Raw genomic sequence first — 19,059 nt, 5'->3', positions numbered from 1 at the left:
TTCCTCTCTCTCTTTTTTTTTTTTTTTTACTATGCTTTTTTTTTTTTGTTTGACGGCTTTTCACTCATCTTATGTAGCAACAGTTACATAAGATACAGGAAGGCAGGCCATGCTCTAGCCTCAACATGCATGGTTTCAGCTCACTCAGCTTCTCCTTCGGGGGATTTCTAGCAGAAAGTCACCAGCACCGTAGCTCACGCGACTCCTCCAGCAGCCCATAAGCAATCTCTGCACTCAGCTGAGGAGCATGTGCCCTTCATCAGCATCAGCTCTTCCACATGACCCATGCTTACCCAGACCCCATCCTGCTAGCAGCGGTGAGAGGATGACTGACTTGTTTGTAGCCCTTCATTCTCCAGCCCCTGACACTGAAGAAATTGGGCTTTTGGAATTTGAAGGGCTTTTCAAAAGATTCCTCTTTGTGAAAAATATCTGTCAAAGTTAGAATCTCCATTAGTACTCATTCTGCAGCACCTGCTCTTCTCCATTTGCACACTACATGAGTCTGTTTCCCTTTGCTCCTTATCTGCTTAAAAGCAGGAATATTTGGGTCAAAAAGCTGTAAGAAAGCTTGTGAATGTACAAGCTACCTGTGTCTGGAGGCACTGTCATTTCTCTTGGCAAAATGACTGAGAGGAAAAAATGAAGATCCCTCACTCCTTGCCCTACCAAAGATGCATGAGAGTCTGCAGCAATTACCATGAATGGAGCAGCAGCAGCCTCCCATCCAATGGGGATCGTGGCATGGCGTCAGCTCGTCACTTAGAAGGCCCTGTACGGTTGTGCAATGACAAAGCCACCACATTTTAGGAAGAAGAAAAGAAGAAGGAAACCATGCAAGACAGGGATTTCCCAGACTGCGACGCCACCTTCATACGAGGTACTTTTGAATGGAGGAGTCTGGAAACAGGAAAACCAGGAGGGGGTTTTGCTGCCTTCACTTCTCCTTGCTGAACCCAAAACCCAGGTTCCAGCTGAGGCCATGGCACAGTTCCCTGCCTCGGGCAGTGCACTGCAGGTTCATGTAAATACAGATACTGAGAGCTGAAAGATGTGCACGCAGTGCACAAGTGACCACATGCACTGACTGCTTGCAGACCTGTGGCGCTGGGAAATACTGCCAGCATCCTTGAGCATGGTGCTCACCCTCCTTCCCAGCACCTCTGAGGCTGGATGGGGCCACTGCAGCACCCTGCAGACCTTAAAGCCCTCAGCCTGAGGACCTTGCTCAGCTGCAGCACCCAGTGCAAAGAGGATCTAGATCTCAAACTGCTATCCTGCACAGCCGCGGCTGAAACACAATTAGGTTTGACCTGCAGCCCCAGGCAGGAAGATGTCACTGCCTTTCTGACCACGAGAGATAAAGCTGAGAGCAGAGCAGACTCAGCTTAACAGAGGAAAACCATTGTTCATTGCTTGTAAAAACAGGAGCAAAGCAAACACCACACTGCCCTGCTGTAAGAAGCCCTTCTGTGATGAGCGGATACAGCTAGGCTTCACTGTAAGAGATTCAAAGGCAGTGGCACAACAAATCCCCTACAGAGGCTGAAAGCCATGCACTCTCCCACAGCCCTTTCTTTCCTTCGCAGGATCCATATCATGGCTGCATGCTGTGCTGGCTCAGTACTCCCTGCAGCTGCCGAGTGTGGGAATTCCCTGCTGGGTGGGGCCTGGGTGCGGTGTGGGCACAGAGCAGCCCTGTGCTACTGCACGCAGGGTGGGTCTTTGGGCAGCTGCCAGCATTCTGTTTATGGCTTATCAGAGCCGCAGTTAACTGCAAGGTGCATGTAACTTGGAGGGGACAGGGTGAGGAGAAGCACTGATAGGACAAATTTCAATTGACTTCTTATCCTGACATTTTATGTTACTTTTCTACAGAACTTCTTGTCATCTGTGTATCACAGGTGTGCAAACAATGCCCACCTGAAACAAAGTGGGCAGGTTCTGCTGCAGCTGTATTTAACTTTGCTGTGAGTCCTGCTCAGCAACATGGGTAGAGCAATGGCAGCACACAGCATCCTCTCCAGCTCAGGTACCCTTGCATGACCCTTGGCACTGCAGACAACACACACAGATACCTCACGTTGCTCACAGCAATGCAGCCTGGGGATCATGCTTCTACTGCTGGAGTGTGTCATAGGCTAGCGATGCGTGTGAGGCTGGCAAAGAGCAACTGTTGATTCTCCCGGGTAACGAACCAACCATCACAGAAAGATTTACAGTGCCAACGCAGCACAGCCACACAGCCTGCAGTACGTCCATCTGCATCAGTGTGCTTTCTACACTCTGGCAGGATGGAAGAAGGGGGGAAGGCAGTGTTTCCCACTGGGTCTGTAAAGGTGCTGTGGCCGCGCACCACACTGCTCATGTCGAGCTGAACACAGTGAACCTGAGCCTGGGGCTGGAACAACGCCACGTGCTGCCCTGCTCTTACAGCACTTGGCACTGCCAGCCCTCCACCCTCACACCCCCCTCCCAGAACTGGCTTTCAGCACATCCAGCCTACACACGTTCATTCTTGTTGCAAAGCACAAGTGTTCACACACTGATTACGTGTTTTGAATTGCTACTGAAGTGGGGCAGCATATACATTGTTACCTACGCCTGAAACCAGGGCTGTAAGTCATTTTGAAAATGACTTACACTTGAACACGCACTTCATCAACAGAAGTAGTTTCTTAGTCTTCCTGCTGACGGCGCTGTACATACTGCTGTTTGTCAATAGGCACATCTTCAGAAAGCATAAATCATATAATATCCTGATTGGAAGGGACCCACTAGGATCGTCGAGTCCAACTCCCTGATTCCCTCAGGACCCGGAACTACAGGCTGAAAATCCACCAGAGGCTGAGGACACATTGCCCTCCGCCTTGCTGCAGGTCAGGCCACCTCCCTGGCCACCACTAAAAGTGCTTTTATCTCCTGCTTCTTTTGCCAACAGCCTTGAGACCAATGCTTGGCTTTCTCACAGTCACATCCTGTCACCTTCATACACCAGAGGCTACATTGGGGCAGTGAGAAGCTAAGCTGCTCCGCTAGCCTATTTTCAAGGTTCACCACATCCTTAGGTGAAATGTTTTTCTGCCAGTCAGGCATTTCCAAATGCTGCTAGCTGAAACAAGGCTAACATCACTTGCAAATCAACTTCTTCATGGTGCCAAAAGGTATGCACAGGTGCAGATGATTTAAAGGACACAGATGGAAAGGGGCGGGAAAGAAACTCATACGTTCCACTTGTGCTAAAATCCAACCCAAAGCAGCTGCTCCACTAGTACCCAACTTGCTGTAGGTTTTCTTAGCATCTTGCTGGAAGCCCTACCTTCCTCACACCTCAGGATGCACTGACCTGAGACCTCTTCCTGGCTGCCTGCATTTCTCTTTTTGGATTCCAGAAAGAAGGCTTCCACATACTCACAGAATGAATATCGCTCCCCTTCCCAAGGAAAGTATTTACTCATTTGAGAGCCTACCAGAGAGTCTATCACACCCACCAGACGCACCACTAGCTGAACCAGACCTGTTTGCAGTTCCTGTCCTGCACTGCCCCCTGGGCTGGTATGACTGGTGCAGGACCAGCAGCAAGGCTGAACAAGGAGCCAACACAACTTCTCTGGATGGATTATTATTTTTTTTAAAATAGATACACTTCTGAGTCAGGTTCCCTGGGTAACCTTGGAAGTTGCTTCTCTGCTCCTATACCTGTTGCGTGGCCCAGCCAAGAAGAAACGACTAAATAACACCATCCCCAAAGAAACCTCCTTCAGCCCAGTACTGGCCTACAGAAGGGATGTCAGTGTCAAGTTACAGCTTGTGTCACCTGCTCACAGGTGTACACTGCACTTTGGAGGACTAGGCGTCATTGCCTGAGTTTAAGTTAAGAGTGATCAGAGGAATAAATGAGAAATCTGTTCCTTCCCTCCTTTGGTGATGTTGACTAATTTCCACAGTGTCTGCCATTCATTTGCCTTTACTCCAGCCCTACAGCTACTTCAATCCTACAGTGATCCAGGCCACTAATGCAAAAGAGAATGAATGCAGAACAACAAACCTTCCCTGCAGTTTAGTAAACAGAGTGGCTTATTACAAATTTAAGAGTCCTGCTGCTGGCTGAAGGAAGCAGACAGACATTGCTGGGATCAAAACAGGGAGGAGTAACTCCTCCATCACAGAGGATCATTTGTCACTGAAAGGAATCTCCACTCCCAGTTATGCAATCTGAGCCTGTATGCACTCATGCCATGTTTTTTTGTTGTTTTGTTTTTCCTCAAAGAAACCCTAAATATGCAGGCAATTCCTCAGCCAGTGTGTAAACGACATGCTTCTTTTGCCTTCAGACAGGATGGCTTTCATCCTCAAGCCCATTCACAACTGCCTTTGACTGACTTGAGAGGTGACTTCATAGTCTAGAGAATCCATTTTCAACAACCGTCTGTACAGGGTGTCACAGAAGGTAAGGGTTTTTTGTTGTTTTGCTTTTCTACTCCCCCTCCCAGAAAACAGATATAACTTACTGGCAAAAATTTATTTGGGCTTGTGTTTCTTAACCTGCCCTGCATACTGTGCTGCTAAAGTCATAGCTAGAAGAACTTACTCCAGAGGCTGCTGGTGCAACATGCATTAAATCAGCTGAGATGTGACAAGTTGCATAGCAAGGACTTCTGGTGAATCTACAGTGACCAAACACTCAACTACATCTGACAGAAAGCACTTCAGTGTGGATTACTCAATTCTGCCAAATGCAGTTAACTGAATTTTGATACTGCTCAGTCTATTTATCCTCCAGGCTAACAGTCAGATGCACTACAGTTCCTGTATTTAATGCTGCAGCACAGAATTCTCCTAGATGGTGACACAGGAAAGACTACTTCTGAAGAAAAGGTTGCTATGCTAAGGAAGGTGTGGTGAGCAGCAGCAGTTAGCAAAGATTTTTGATAGCTATTTTAAAAAATGCAAGGTTATCTGTACAGACATATAATGTAATAGGATATTTTTAAGTAATTATTTCTTAATGGAAAAATCATAATGAAGAAACAAAATCCTGACACCAGTTGCTTTAAGCAGCCTTGCACAATAAGCACATGACTCTCTGGGTTTTACTGTGGACATGAGCCTTAAGCTCACTGTTCCAACAAATCCTGAACTACAGGATATCTCACATTGCTTCCAAAACAAGGGACGGAACAAATCGTTACTAGCAAGAACTGGCTGGAACAAGCTGTGACAGTCTATGAACTTTCCATCTGAAAAAATAACTCATTACAAAACAAAGAACTCGCTCTCCCATTATTACCCCAAGGAGTATAGTGCTTTTCCTAGAAGGAAAAGCATGAATACTCCCACAGATATGCTTCACAAACTTGATCTCATGAACCAACAAGTTCTGAAAAATTCAAAATAGCAGGCTTCATTCCATGTCAGGTGAAAAATGGATATTTTTTTTTCCTTCAGATCAACTACATCTTCCATGTTACTTCTAACAAAACACACACTGAGTCAAAACATTTATTCTTTGGTACTTCTTATTAGTACTTAAAAAGGAAAGGAGTAGAAAAGGCAGAGGAGAATGCAGCACATTATTCCATGACACTAACAAGCACTGTTTACATATACACAAGAACTCACTCCACATGAATTCCCAATTCAGCTCTCTATACTTAAGAAGACTGGCACCACTGAAGGCTTTATAGTGAGAAGGTATGGTCCAACACTGTGCATCACAAGTTGATTCAGTGCCATATGCTGCATTTACAAAGTACCTGAAATCCTAGGAAGGTTCATTACTGCCTGTCTTAATATTTTGTTTCTGGATGAGTACACAGACAACTCTTGATGATCCATTTATATTATGATTTCCCATTAAACTAATTGAGCCTATAAAACACGCCTTTACTGTTCTACTGTGGCTCCCTCAGGGGCAAGGGGGCATTGCTCGTAAGTAATTCAACTGCTTTTCACCAAGGAGTCCAATAAATACTGATTTACCTAAGCAGACTGCATGTACTTTGTATTTGTGTCCTTTACGCTCTATACTAACAGAGCACAGGGAATAAATATAACGTGGCCACAGTTATGGGGCTATGCAGGGCCAGCCCAAGTTTAGTACAGCTAATGCTCATCTAGGTCAAGTAAGACAGACTCGATCCTACTTCTGCTTAACAATTCATGCACTCACACTCTAACCATTTCTACCAGCCTGCAGCACTGTCATACAAGCTACTCTTGAGGCACTCTACCCAAAACCAGAATTGTTAGGATCACACCATGCATCCCAAGTTTCTCTGCAAGTGCCACACAGGTGACATACCTGTATGTCATACAGGTACCATACCTGTATGTCACACATACCAGCAGGTGACACCGGGTACAATTCAACAGTGCTCACAGCTGAAACAGTTTGGCTGCAGATGCTATCTGCTTAAGAGCATGAGAAATGGGATACACATATACCCGTCAAACAAGGGGTTTTCCCATGAGGTCAGGTATCAATCTTCTTCACAGACTTTTTGCTTTAAGCAATAAAAATCTTGAAGGAAAATCCCCATCAGTAGTTCAAGAGAGAACCACGAATCTTCATTGCAGGACAAGGTACCAGCAAAAACGGCATTTCAGCTGCCACAACTTAAAATTTGCTATCAAAAAGGATGCAACATTCCCAAACAATGTACTGTAGACAATGTATTTCATCATGTCTAAACACGAGGTGCAATGTTCTGCATGCAAAAACATGAGGTATGAACAAACACCCACCGCCCTCAGAAGAACAGTGCAAGTTACACAACCACATATAAGCTTCCAAAATTTGGAATTAAAGGTCTTGCAGGGAGCTTTAACACTGAATACCATGCAAATACACTCTAGTCATATGACTCCCTGACTGTCATATGCCTTTTAACTGGTTTTGTTCAAGTTTTTATGTGCAATTAAAGCCAATCAAGAACAAAGTACCAGTGGATAATGTTTTTTGCCAAAGTAAATAATGACTCCAGTATACTCAACATTCCAGGTTGTTTTATAGTTGTAATATTAGGAAAGATTCTAGGAAAGTTCAGAAACTCAGCTGTCACTCACAAAGACATGTATACCTTTCCCAATGTGCCTCTAGTGTTTAGCCAACTGTTGCATAAACCCCATAGTTCTCAAATAATCCACTCACTCCTCTCCCCAAAAGCAGAAATGGCTTCATCTTACTATCTGTACAACAGTATCTGACATGACAGAAGCTGAAATCTAGGGGCAGTACTAAAAACTCAGGGAATCTGACAAAGTCAGCATTTCATACTATTTTGGAAGCATAAGAAAAAACATTTGAGCATTAGAATCTCAAGTCAGCTAAACAATTAGCAATACATTTTATTAAAGCCAAACAATGAACTGCATCTCTTTTACTACAACAAACTTGAAAGATACACGTTCAAGAGGCTTTAAGTGTAAAGTGGAGGGAAAAAAAAGAATCAAGCAATCCGAGCTTCTGAAAACTCACGAGGCCTTCCCAGGGGTCTCAGAAATCAAAGAGAATTTTAGAGCAATGAAGACCAGTGGAATTGCAAGACAGTGGAAAGAAGGTAAGGAGCGAAGTCATATTAGCTTGTTGTCTTTCCAGGAGGACTTTCATGTCCACCCAACCACCCAACAGTTACAAGAATCTAGTAATCTTCCCTTTCTCAGTGTCTGCTCCATCACCTCTCTGTTTGCATGGATACTGAAGCCTCTTCAATTCTAACAAAACAATAAAGCAGTTTCCTTCACTTTGACTCAAGTTTTTCAGTCTTAACTTTTCTCCTAGGCTAGAATCTTTGAAGATGTGAGGAGAATTGCTTCCCAGAGACATTCTTGTTCATGGATCTTTTCTGTCGGCCCCATCCAGCCCAACACAGATTTTGTCATTACCCAAAGACTCCAGCCGGGTAGGGGACATCCAAAATCCCAAAGTACACAGAGAATTCGTTTCCCCTAAGTGCTAGCTTCAGCGCTGTTCAATTGTAACAGACATCTATTATTCCTTCCCCTTCCCAAGCAAATTTGTCTGAAGGAATGCACAGGGAATCACAGCTCAAGTTTTTTCTTCAGCTTTTGTTATACTTTCTCATACAAACCTGAGCAAATCCTCAGGATTTAAATTGATGTCCTTTTAATTTTTCCTGGGATAAAACAGTAATGTTATAAGACTTTCAACATCAGGGAAAAAGAGAACAAATGGAAATGTAACAGTTATCAAGACACACACCACAATCTGATACAAAACATTACACTAGGAGTAAAATAGCTCAGATGAAAACTACAGAGCTGAGGACAAAATTTATCATAGAATCATAGAATCACCAAGGTTGGAAAAGACCTAAAAGATCATCCAGTCCAACTGTTCACCTATTCCCAATAGCTCCCACTAAACCATGTCCCTCAACACAACATCCAGCCTTTCCTTGAACACCCCCAGGCTCGGTGACTCCACCACCTCCCTGGGCAGTCCATTCCAGTGCCTGACCATTTATATTAAGATAAAATTAACAGGCAAATAATCACCATAGAAACATTCAAAGTCATGTATTTTGATGAGAACTTCATAAAACAAAGATTAAAAAATACATTAAAAGGAGACATTGAGTATTTCAAAAACCTCTGTTTTATTTGTACAGAGTAAAATACATTGTATTGTGAACATCGTTTTCATCCCATAATCGAAAGCCATTATTAAGTGTCTTCTTTTCACCAAATACCCTGGTCAGAAGCACAGACAATGGAAATAGGAAAGCTAATTAGTCTCTCTCTGCCAGAGCTACAAGGTGCATGTCAATCTCTGTTTCTGTAAGGATCCTGAAAGAACAAAAAGAAATCCTGAATAGCTTCAATGATTCTTCCCCTTAAACTCCAACCTACTATCTATTCAAATTGCTTTTATACATTTCAGCCCTTCAGAGCCCTGCTGCCAAGGCCACAACCCAACATTTCAACTGTTTTTGAAAAACAAAGGAAGAATCAAAGCCACTAACTCTTTAAGTAGCAAGTGGTAGAAAAAGAATAGGTAATTTCTCCTATGCAATACATTTGCAAGCTGGGACCTGGTGAAAATAATGGGTATGGTAATTAGTGCAATTACTCCAAGGAACACACATGTTCTTATAGCTTTTTCCTTCTGTTTGTTATCCATCTTTCTGAAAAGGACATGACTGGTAAATGAAATTTGGCAGAGGGGTAGCACTGGAAAAGGGATTATTCAGCTCTTGTATGCTTTTTCAGAAATGCTACGCTATTCTGTTGTCCTAATTATCCATTTTCAAATGTAAAATCACTCATCAACACCACGTCAACTTTACAGCATTAAGAAGCACTCAAAAGTTTGCACCTGTAGGGCTCTGAGGTTTGAAGCCTCTCTCCTATCCTCACCTGCTAAGTGATTAGACTGAAACAGCAGAGGATTTCCTCCCCACCTCAACTGTTCCTCAGTTTTTTTGTTTTATTTTAATGAAAAAAATCAAACCAAGAGACAATGAAAGACTAAGGCAAAAACTAATGAATGACTCTATGGTAAGCCTGACTAGTAACACATACCTAGATGGTCTTTTTGCATTAATCAAAATGCCTCCAGATTTATTCTTACATTCTTTCACACTATAATATGCTATATGAGAAGGCAGTCCAGCACACTTTATCTAATGTGACGCACAGCCTGCAGCAGGAAGATTTCCAGGTATTGTCTGGCTAGGCTGACCTCGTAACCATGCTGCACACACAGGGCTGCACTCCAACTCAGACAATAGTGGAGGCAGCAGGGAGGAAATGGCAGGTCTTCCTTTCAATCTGGGTAAGAATGTGCTGTACTTGGAAAGTAAATGTTCAGCCAGTTCCAAATCACTGCAGTGATTTATCCAGAATATTTTAATCTTGTCAAAATAACTGCATTAATTGTCATGTTGAAAGTAGATTCCAGATACTAGTACAAATCATTTTTTAAAAATTCTCTTAAGCATTAAAGAAAGAGCAGACATAAGATTTTGATCATCATACAAAACAACACTCTTTTAAAAAGACTGGCCTCCCTAGCCAGTTTAAATACTCTAAAGCAGCATCTTGTTTTTATTATTATTATTTGAACAGTGTCTTTTACACATTTTGAAATTACAAGTAAAAAAAATATAACAATCATAAAACAAAGCTCAAACTTCATGTTCTATCAACAGTGATCATGATCACTTACCTGAACTTTGGATTTTCCACTGTAACTACACCAACTTCTATTTCTGAAGGTTTGAAATCAATGGATAGTACAGTAGACAGGCATGTTATTGCTGTCTGAAAGATGATAAAAAATTATCAATAAACAGAAAAAACTAAAGCATTTTTAGTAGATTTAGCATTAACAATTATTCTCTCTTCTAGTTTTATTTCCTTCCACCTCTAAACCTCAGCCATAAAGTTTCAAATAGTTTCTGTTTGGTACAGAATATACTGCCTCTCCAGTTCTCTCTCTAAGAAGTTCAATCTAAAAAAGCCAATGGATACATTTTCTTAACAGGAAAAAAAAAAAAGAAAAAAAGACAAAACCAAAACCTTTATCAGGCAAAGATTAACATCCCAGGTCCTGAGAACAGAACACGTTCCCTAAGTGGCAAACAACAGATATAATCATTACAGTCCAGGATTACTCAAAGCATGTTACTTGTGTGGCTTCCATTTTGGCTTGTCTTCTGGTCACTAAAATTAAATTGGCTGTTTTTAGAAGTTGCATTTAATTATGGCTTTTATTTATTTTTTTTCACTTTAGTCATCACCTGTTTTAAGAGGTGTTCTTTCCAACTTCACTCATGCTTTGAAGTCAAGTTATAATAGTGCTGAAGATGTATTCCTAAAATGATGACTGACCACAAAAAGCTTTGTAAAACTGCTACATAGCCAGATGCTTACCAAATCAGTTATTTTGCATAGCATTCACATGTCTTAATACAATACTCTGTTTTAACTTACAGTGGGGTCAATTGCTTCAGATTTTATACCTTATTTCAACTGCTGATCTTGCAAAGCAAGAGACCTAACATTACAAGAGAACAAGACCAGGCAGGAGAAACAGGTGGGCCATAGAAGAGGACTGCTTAGACAGCTCTCTACGGTGTAGGTGAAAAAGGATAACTATAACACAAGCTCATTAACCTGTTATATAAACAGGGTATGCTTTTATAATGGGCCTTGAACAACAGTTCTCATAGTAGGCAGAGCATCCGTTGCTCTGTGTGCTGGACTGAAGCAATAGTGGTGCTCACCTTGTTTGAAACACTGTTTAACATTGTTTTAAGCACCACTGAAAAAATATTAGACTGGTATGCCCAGAATCAAGCACTGCAACAACTAGCCACCAACTACAGCAGGAGTGCTACAGCCACAGGTTCCACTTCAGCTAATATAACGCAGAAAAACCAGATGAGAGGACTCTAAATGCTTACAAAATACCTTCAAAGAACTTTCTGGTTGAAAAGCTATCCTTGCTCTGGCAACAGTACAAAGCAGTCAGAATACAGGAAATGCCTAACTGCACTCCTTTGTATCAGAATTCTACGTATGCCATAGTCATTAAAAATACTTTGACAAATCTTTACTGCCTTCTACCAGCCTACCTCTACAGTTTGTTCATACGTCCAATCAAATTTCTTCTTTACTTTCTTTTCAAGGAAACTGGTCGACTCTGTCTGTTTAACTCCTGCAGCTGTGGCCTTGAATCCACAATAGTAACCTGCGGGATCACACTTGTACACCTGAGGGCCGTGCTCTTCATCAATACCAATCAAAATCATACCTTGAAGAGAAAGTTTGTTTGTTATTATTTCTTTTTCCAATATTAGCAGTTTTACTGAACCAAAGAACAGTTTGATACTCCTCTCCTAAGAAACACATGCATGCAAAGCAGTAGATCCTCACACATAAGTTCAATATCTAGACCTGAGTGTTCTTTTTTATCTCTCATTTGCCTTTTCTTACCAGTGACTCACACCAGGCATGCAACTCACTTTTGTGCAAACTAGATTTGTGTCATACCCAAAGAAAGCTATTCATTAAACATAGAAATGTTCTGGCCAGCCCCACTGTGTAAAGAACAACAAAGTCAGGAAATAAAGAAGTTTAATCCTGATACAAGTTCACATCCTGTGTATCATATACCAATGAGACTTTGAAAACATAAAAATCATTCAATAAAGATGCTTTTAACCAGAAAGCAACTTTACAAACACATTGACGTTATTTGAAATATTAAAAGATCACTTTTAGATTTTTAAACAGTGAGGAGAAAAAAAAAGGAAATATCAGAAGACAAAACAGAATCTTTGAAGGCCATTTGACTAAGTGTTTTCCATTTGCGATTTCAAGTGGTATAAACTGGTTAAATCCCTGCAGTGCATCTGTGTCCACCTACACTTCCAGATCTACAGTTTCGAAGTTTCAGCATACACATTAAAAATAAACTCAAAATAACAACAACAAAAAGAAAGCATCTTCTACTGCTTTTAGCTTTACACTTGTGTAACTTTTAAATAGTAGCTGCAGCTATATCAGCTTCTGAACAACTAGTACTGCAGATGAAAAATAAATCCCTATCAACTTCTCAAAAAAAAAAAAAAAAAAAAGTATTTCTTAATTTTGACATTTTTCTTCTTGTGCAGAAAAAAGTTCACTTTCTATCAGTATCAAAGTATGGGAAGTGCCAAGCAAAGAAATGATTGTTCCCAAACATTACAAGTATATAAGCATGGGAAAATTTCCCCATCTAGAAACTGTGGTGCAACCCTCAATGCTGCTTTAGTAAGAAGTTCTAGTGCCTACACTTCTGCCTTATCAGAAGTGATTCATCAGTTCCAAAAATATTCTCTTTAAAAGAAAAATTAAAAACAACAACAACAACAGAAAAAAACTTAGACAGAATGTTTAATGAAACAGCAAATGAGGAAACATGAAGTCTTTTACCTCAGTTCCCAGACAATCTAGCAATATGGCTACACTTTGCTCATGGCCAAGTGTAAGAGAAAAAAAAAAAAAAAAAAAAAAAAAGAAAAGAAAAGAAAAGGAAGTCAAAACCAACCTCAAAGTACAAGGATTACTAACTGTGGTAGAAATACACACACACATATATTTTTTTTTCTCATTTAAACATAAGTTACATTTGCTATTATGAAGAAGTATCTGTGCAGAAACGTAGACAAGTGAAATTAAATACATCTTCTGTACAATACACAGAAAAAGGTTAAGTTAAAAGCACCAGTTAAGCTTCTTTTTAGCCAATACACATTACTTAGATACAAAACAGTTGAAGTGTGCACAATCTGCATTCTCCACATATCCGTGATGTTTATGCAGACCACATATGCTAGAAAGAAGAGCATCTTCCATTAACAGCCATCACCCAGCAAGCAGACTAGGCCCATAAAGCTAAAATAAAATAGCAACATGTTTTAAAAGCACTTAAATAATTCTCTTCAATTTAAAAGCTAAGACAATGGTAGAATAGTGCTTTCAATTCAAGACTTCCAAGATTATTCTCATCTGGTTGTTCATCCCTCTCAGTTCTTTGGTGACATTCATGCAATTTTTCACAATTTGAAAACAGGTAAGAATCTCATAAGTTACACTTGTTGCACGATTAAAGCAGAAACAGCACAGATTCCATACACTGTACTTACAGCAACCAAGAGGCCTCATTTCAGCATTTTGCGTATAGACCTGAGAAATATCCGCAATCCTTTTACATAGCATATCCACAGGGATGTCGTAGCCATACTTGTACTTCCAGTTAGCAGCCTCATAGCGGGCCCTCTGCACCTGGGATCTGCTGTCAGCTAGAGAGAAAGAGTTAATATTAATTGCACTGACTGTGTACCACATTTATTCCCAGCATTTGAGAAAGCTACACCCAACTCTAAGTTAAAATACACACACATGAGAACTAGACAATTTTTCTAAAACTAGACTGAGAGAAACAAACTTCCTTGAGTGAATAATTAATTTTATGCAATACACAGTTGGTAAATTAAATAGAAATACTGACACTTCAGATAGTTAAAAAGATGGTGAATTAAATACCTGTCATTCCTGTCATCACACAGCCAATATTTTCAGTAATGCTGAACAAATGAGTTACTGTGTTGGAATCCAGTAACTTGTCCTAAAGAAGAAATAGAAATATAAATCACAGAATATCCTGAGTTGGAAGGTCCCACAAGGATCACCAAGTCCAACCACCTAGCTCCACACAGGACAACCTAAAATCCAAACCCTATGCCTGAGAGCATTGTCCAAATGCTCCTTGAACTCCAGCAGGTTGAGGCCATGCCCAGTGCTCTGGGGAGCCTGCTTGATGCCCATCATCCTCTGGTGAAGAACCTTTCCCTAACCCCCAACACAACCCTTCCCTGCTGCAGCTCTATGCCATTCCCTCAGGTACTGCTGCTGTTGCCATTACCAGAGAGCAAAGATCCTCACCATCCCTCTGCTCCCTGTGAGGAGCTGCAAACCACAAGGCCTCCCCTCAGAGTTCTCTGTTCTGGGCTGAACAAACCAAGGGACCTCAGCTGCTCCTCGTACACCTTGCCTTCCAGACCCTTCACCATCTTTGCAGCTCTCCTTCAGATGCTCAATATCTAGAAAAGGCTGTCAACTAAAGCATGACCAATACTGACGTCCTTTTCTATCTCAGTAAATTTTGAAAACAAAACAATAAGACTTGAGTTCCTAGTCCACGTTGTCTTCAAACACAAGAGTTTTTTTTATCCCTTTGTCAACAGTACAACACCACTGTGCTAAAACACTCATGAAAACATTACTGTGCTACTGGCATACTGGTTTTTTAGTAGGAATTAAAGAAATTAGAAAACTGACTTTGGTAACTCAGCCCTTACAATTCAGAACAATGTATGCATGTCAAAGTACACCAGACCCTAATATTTTTTTTTCCTTCAGCAGCTCTAGAGAAAAAACATTATTGAAGTACTCGGTGATAAAACATACAGCTGAGCACTAAACAAAGCTATAATTCAGTATAATCAGAACAACAAGCTATCAAACAGCTACATACATCAGTGATAATAAACATAATCATAATGGTGTGGCACTACACCCTCTGCTTGTTTTATTCCTCACTTCCTCCCAGCCCTCTTTCAAAAATAGACTACTTACAGGTACTTTCTTCTGCGTTACAATTACTGCAGAGTCTTTCCCACGAACAGCTACAGATGTAAGTCCACCCTGGTTTATGGCCTTAAAAGCATACTCTAGAAAAATACACAAAAGATATTAAAAACTCTATTAGATACGTTACTATTAGCAACTCTGTCACATCTACAGCCCTCGAAATCTCACCACGTTCTATTAGTGCTTCGTTCAGGTATTTCTAATAATTTGCCTTTTTCTTCTACGACAATACCTAACAATTTGTTTTAAATTAAAATGGCAATTCTGCACTTGACCGAAACATTAATCCAGCATAACTGTAAATCTTACACATCATTTTCAACATGTGGAGCTTTCAAGTATTACTACCATTGCAAGGATGTGATTTCTTCTGTCCATTTCAGTCAATACAGACAAAAACTGAAATAACATGCAAGGAAGAGAAATTTTAATCTTATCACATCTTCTGACTTGATATTCAAATACTACAGTTTTAATTTACTTTATAAAACAAAATCTGTGTACACTACTAAAAAGCATTATTCAGACAAATGATTGAAGTTCCCTTCATGTAATAAAGAAGTACATTTCCCTTTATTAACAATTTCAAAAGCCTCAAAGGTCTTTAAAAAATCTTTATCTGGTAATATATGATAAGTACCCAGAATTTCCTAATATCTAGTCAAGAGACGAAAGTTTCAGGCACTAACTAGATGTAGATTTTTTTTTTTTTTTAATTAGTTATGTGAATGAGGCTGGAATTCAGAACAATCCACTAAAACTATATTCTAAAACAATATGAGAAAGAAGGTAAGCTGTTTTAAAAGCTGCAAAATCTGTGGCAAACTGGAACATCAGATCTTTCCTCTAAACATCATGCAGTGCTTCACAACTGTGCAGCTGCTGAGCACTGACACAGGCTGCCAGTGGCTGTGGAGTCTCCTTCTTGGAGATCTTCAGAAGCAGCCTGGACATGGCCCTGGATATCCTGCTCTGGGTGTCCCTGCTTGAGCAGGGGTTGGAGAAGATGGACCCAGAGGTCTCGGACAGTCTCAACCAGTCTGTAAATCTGACACATAGGTGTGAGAAGGAATAAGCACCTTCAGAAACTTTTGCTCAAAAATACTGAGAACCAGGCAGAGTGCTGGCATTTCAGTCTGGTATCAGTATACTGGAAATCTGTTATGGAAAAAAAAAATCAAGTTTTAAGGCAGCCTTAGAGCAACACGTGTGCCTACACCTATCCTCAACAGCACCTGATTAACTGGAATCTAGCACACATACCAAGATCCACACAATTCAGAAAGAAAAGAAAAAGGCTGGAATCATATAGTTGACCACAAGCAAACATATCTTCTACCCATACTGTGTCTGGATACTAGCCAGGAGAGACATTTGTGCGGGATCATTCCCAACTTATTAACCTGGCTGCTGGCAGAGCGATCTCATACTTACTTGAGGTTAACTAGCACATCTAAGTACTTATCTCCCCATCTTTCCCTAGCAGACAAGTACTCAAAGTACCTTTAATACAACTTCATATATGTGTGTAGCTAGTACAGGTAACTTTCTACCTACATAAAGACATTCATATACATGCAATTTCATAGTTGTACCTTGTGAAAAGGGCTCTCCAGGACTGCACAGCCTTCCCAGGTAAGCCTATTCCACACAGAAGGTCAGACACAAAAGAAACTATTGGCTACTACTGACAACTTGTGCAGACTGATCTCAGCAACTTCCTTTCCTGGAGAACAGATGAATGTACAGATGTGCTATGTAATGCACACAGTCAGGCTGCTGCAGCTGGGGAAGAGCCACTGGGATCTAGGGAGAGAGCATCAGGATGGTGCTGCAAGAACAAGTAACTCATCTGGTCCAGTACTGAAGATCCTTTAGGCACGCTGTGGATAAACTGCCTTTGCACTACTAAAAATTGGCTACATTGTTACAGAGGACCCTAAAAAGAGCACTAGGAGGCACTTCTGCAGAACCTGGTGCACTGGAAAAATAGATTCAGTTACCTAAAGAAGAAAAATAATTTTGGCTGCAGCTTAATCTCAGAAGGTTTGCAGACGCTGGAAATAAAGGCTGGTTGCTATTATCTCACAGGCCATGCTGCACAGGACACACACACCGTATTCAGGTGTAACAATGGGGAGCATGGATTACTGCCAAGCTCTGACTCTGATGTTCCGGTACTGTTTGGGACAGCCCAAGTCCCATTCCAAACCGCTATCGTACCTCTCAGATCCCACAGCACAACGCTGGTAACAAGATTAACTGGAAGAAACACTTAAGGGGAACAAACGGCTGTCCAGGCAGCCCTGAAGTCCTCGGAGTGGCACGGAGGCAGAGGACACACCACAAGGCTCTAAACCGCCCCTCACCGCCAGCGAAGCCGCCCTCTCAGCCTCCACGCACGACCTGGCTGGCTGCGCCAGCGCCCCTCTTCCCGCCGCTGTACCAGCTAGGGCAGAACCGAGCCCCCGTGCCCGGCCAAGGGAAGCACCACGCTTCCCTCTCCTCCGAGGCAGCGGCCCGATATGGAGGAGCTCTCCCTCGCCGGCCGCAGCCCGGCACCGCGGGAAGGCCCGGCCCGTGACGGGGCAATTCAACGGCGACATCCCCGGGGCTCGGCACCCACCGACTTGGTAGAGGCGGCCCTCGGGCGAGAAGATGGTGATGTGGCGGTCGAAGCCGGCACTGGAACCTCGAGACATGGCGGCGGCGGCGGGAGCGTCACGGCCGAGGGGCTGTCAGCATGCAGGACCCCACCGCTACCGCAACGGGCCGCCGCCGGAGTGCTTCCGGGTCACGGGCGGCGCGCAGGCGCCCAAGGCCTCCCAGCTCCCGCACCGTCACGCTCCATCCCCACCACTGCGCATGCCCGAACTGCGCGGCGCCCCTCGGCCTCGTGCCTCCCCTCCGGAGAGCGTGCGCAGTAGGGCGGTTGGGCTCGGTCGTGGGGGGGCCGAGGGGCGTCGCGTCGTGACTCGTCGCCTGCGCCGGGCGATGCGGGAGCCGTCAAGACGCTGCCTGGCGGAAAGGCGGGGGGAGGCCGCGGTGCCGCGGGAACACCCGTGAAACAGAAAAGCTCCGGTGTGAGCTGCGCGGGCAGCCTGGGGAAAAACGGCCCCTTTGCTTTCCTAACAAAGCGCTTCCATGCGATGTCTCAGTGAGCGTAATTTTAAAGAAATACAGCAGCCTCAAAGAGGGCGGTTAGGGTACTAGTGAGGAGTCCTTGTTCCTACAGCTGCATTGCAGCGCGATGTTTGAAGGCTGCCTCAGTCGGCGTCGGTGCGGAGGGAAATCTCCCTTTAAACTGACGAACGCACATCTGCCTTTCAGCAGCCTGGATTTTCCCCGCTCAGTGGGGTGGGTCTGATTTTTTTTCTTCTTTTTTTAAGTCGGGCCATCGAAAGCTGTGAAAGCTGTTTGAATAACCACACCTTCATTTCAAATACTTCCTGGTAAAATAGCGGGTGACAGGTGCATTTTGGAGTGTATCGTTTGCCCCCCATGAGATCTGCTTTGATTTTTTCCTTACAGCTATCCTTTATTAATGGGACACTGAGTATTTATTACAAAATTGTCCCCTTCATTTTGGAACAGTGTTGTGGGCAGATGAAAAACGTTTAAAATTTGTGGTGGGAAGTCTCCAGCCCAGGGCCCCATCACCAGCTGTGACCAAAAGCAGATGCCCAAGGAAAAGCATTAAGGCTACAGAAAGCCTTTAACGATGCATTCCCTGAATATTCTCCCAACCTCCTGCTGTCTGCAGGGACTTCCCAAAACAGTGATAGCATCTGGTTATTTAATAGCCCGGGCTGGGGTTCTCTTTCATGAACTTGCTGGTTTCCCTTTGAGCTCCTGTGAACTGCCTACATCCACAACATGCAGTGGCAAAGGGCT

The 19,059-nt window shown here is 42.6% G+C and overlaps 1 protein-coding gene across 1 annotated transcript; it reads right to left on the bottom strand.

Moving 5' to 3' along the window:
• Positions 1–8,667: 8,667 nt before the first annotated feature.
• On the bottom strand, positions 8,668–17,867 carry PSMA6 (proteasome 20S subunit alpha 6; the record flags this gene model as incomplete). The annotated part of the gene is made up of 7 exons (XM_079537628.1): positions 8,668–8,811; positions 10,193–10,287; positions 11,604–11,782; positions 13,659–13,814; positions 14,059–14,140; positions 15,151–15,245; positions 17,792–17,867. 7 exons carry the CDS (start codon positions 17,865–17,867, stop codon positions 8,754–8,756), a joined length of 741 nt encoding a protein of 246 aa, XP_079393754.1. The 3' UTR covers positions 8,668–8,753.
• Between the last annotated feature and the right edge of the window lie 1,192 nt (positions 17,868–19,059).

This window comes from Tetrao urogallus, assembly GCF_951394365.1.
Source record: "Tetrao urogallus genome assembly, chromosome: 6".
Taxonomy (NCBI): Eukaryota; Metazoa; Chordata; class Aves; order Galliformes; family Phasianidae; genus Tetrao; species Tetrao urogallus.
The sequence above is the reverse complement of the archived record's forward strand: the minus strand, read 5'-3'. Positions and strand labels throughout refer to the sequence as shown.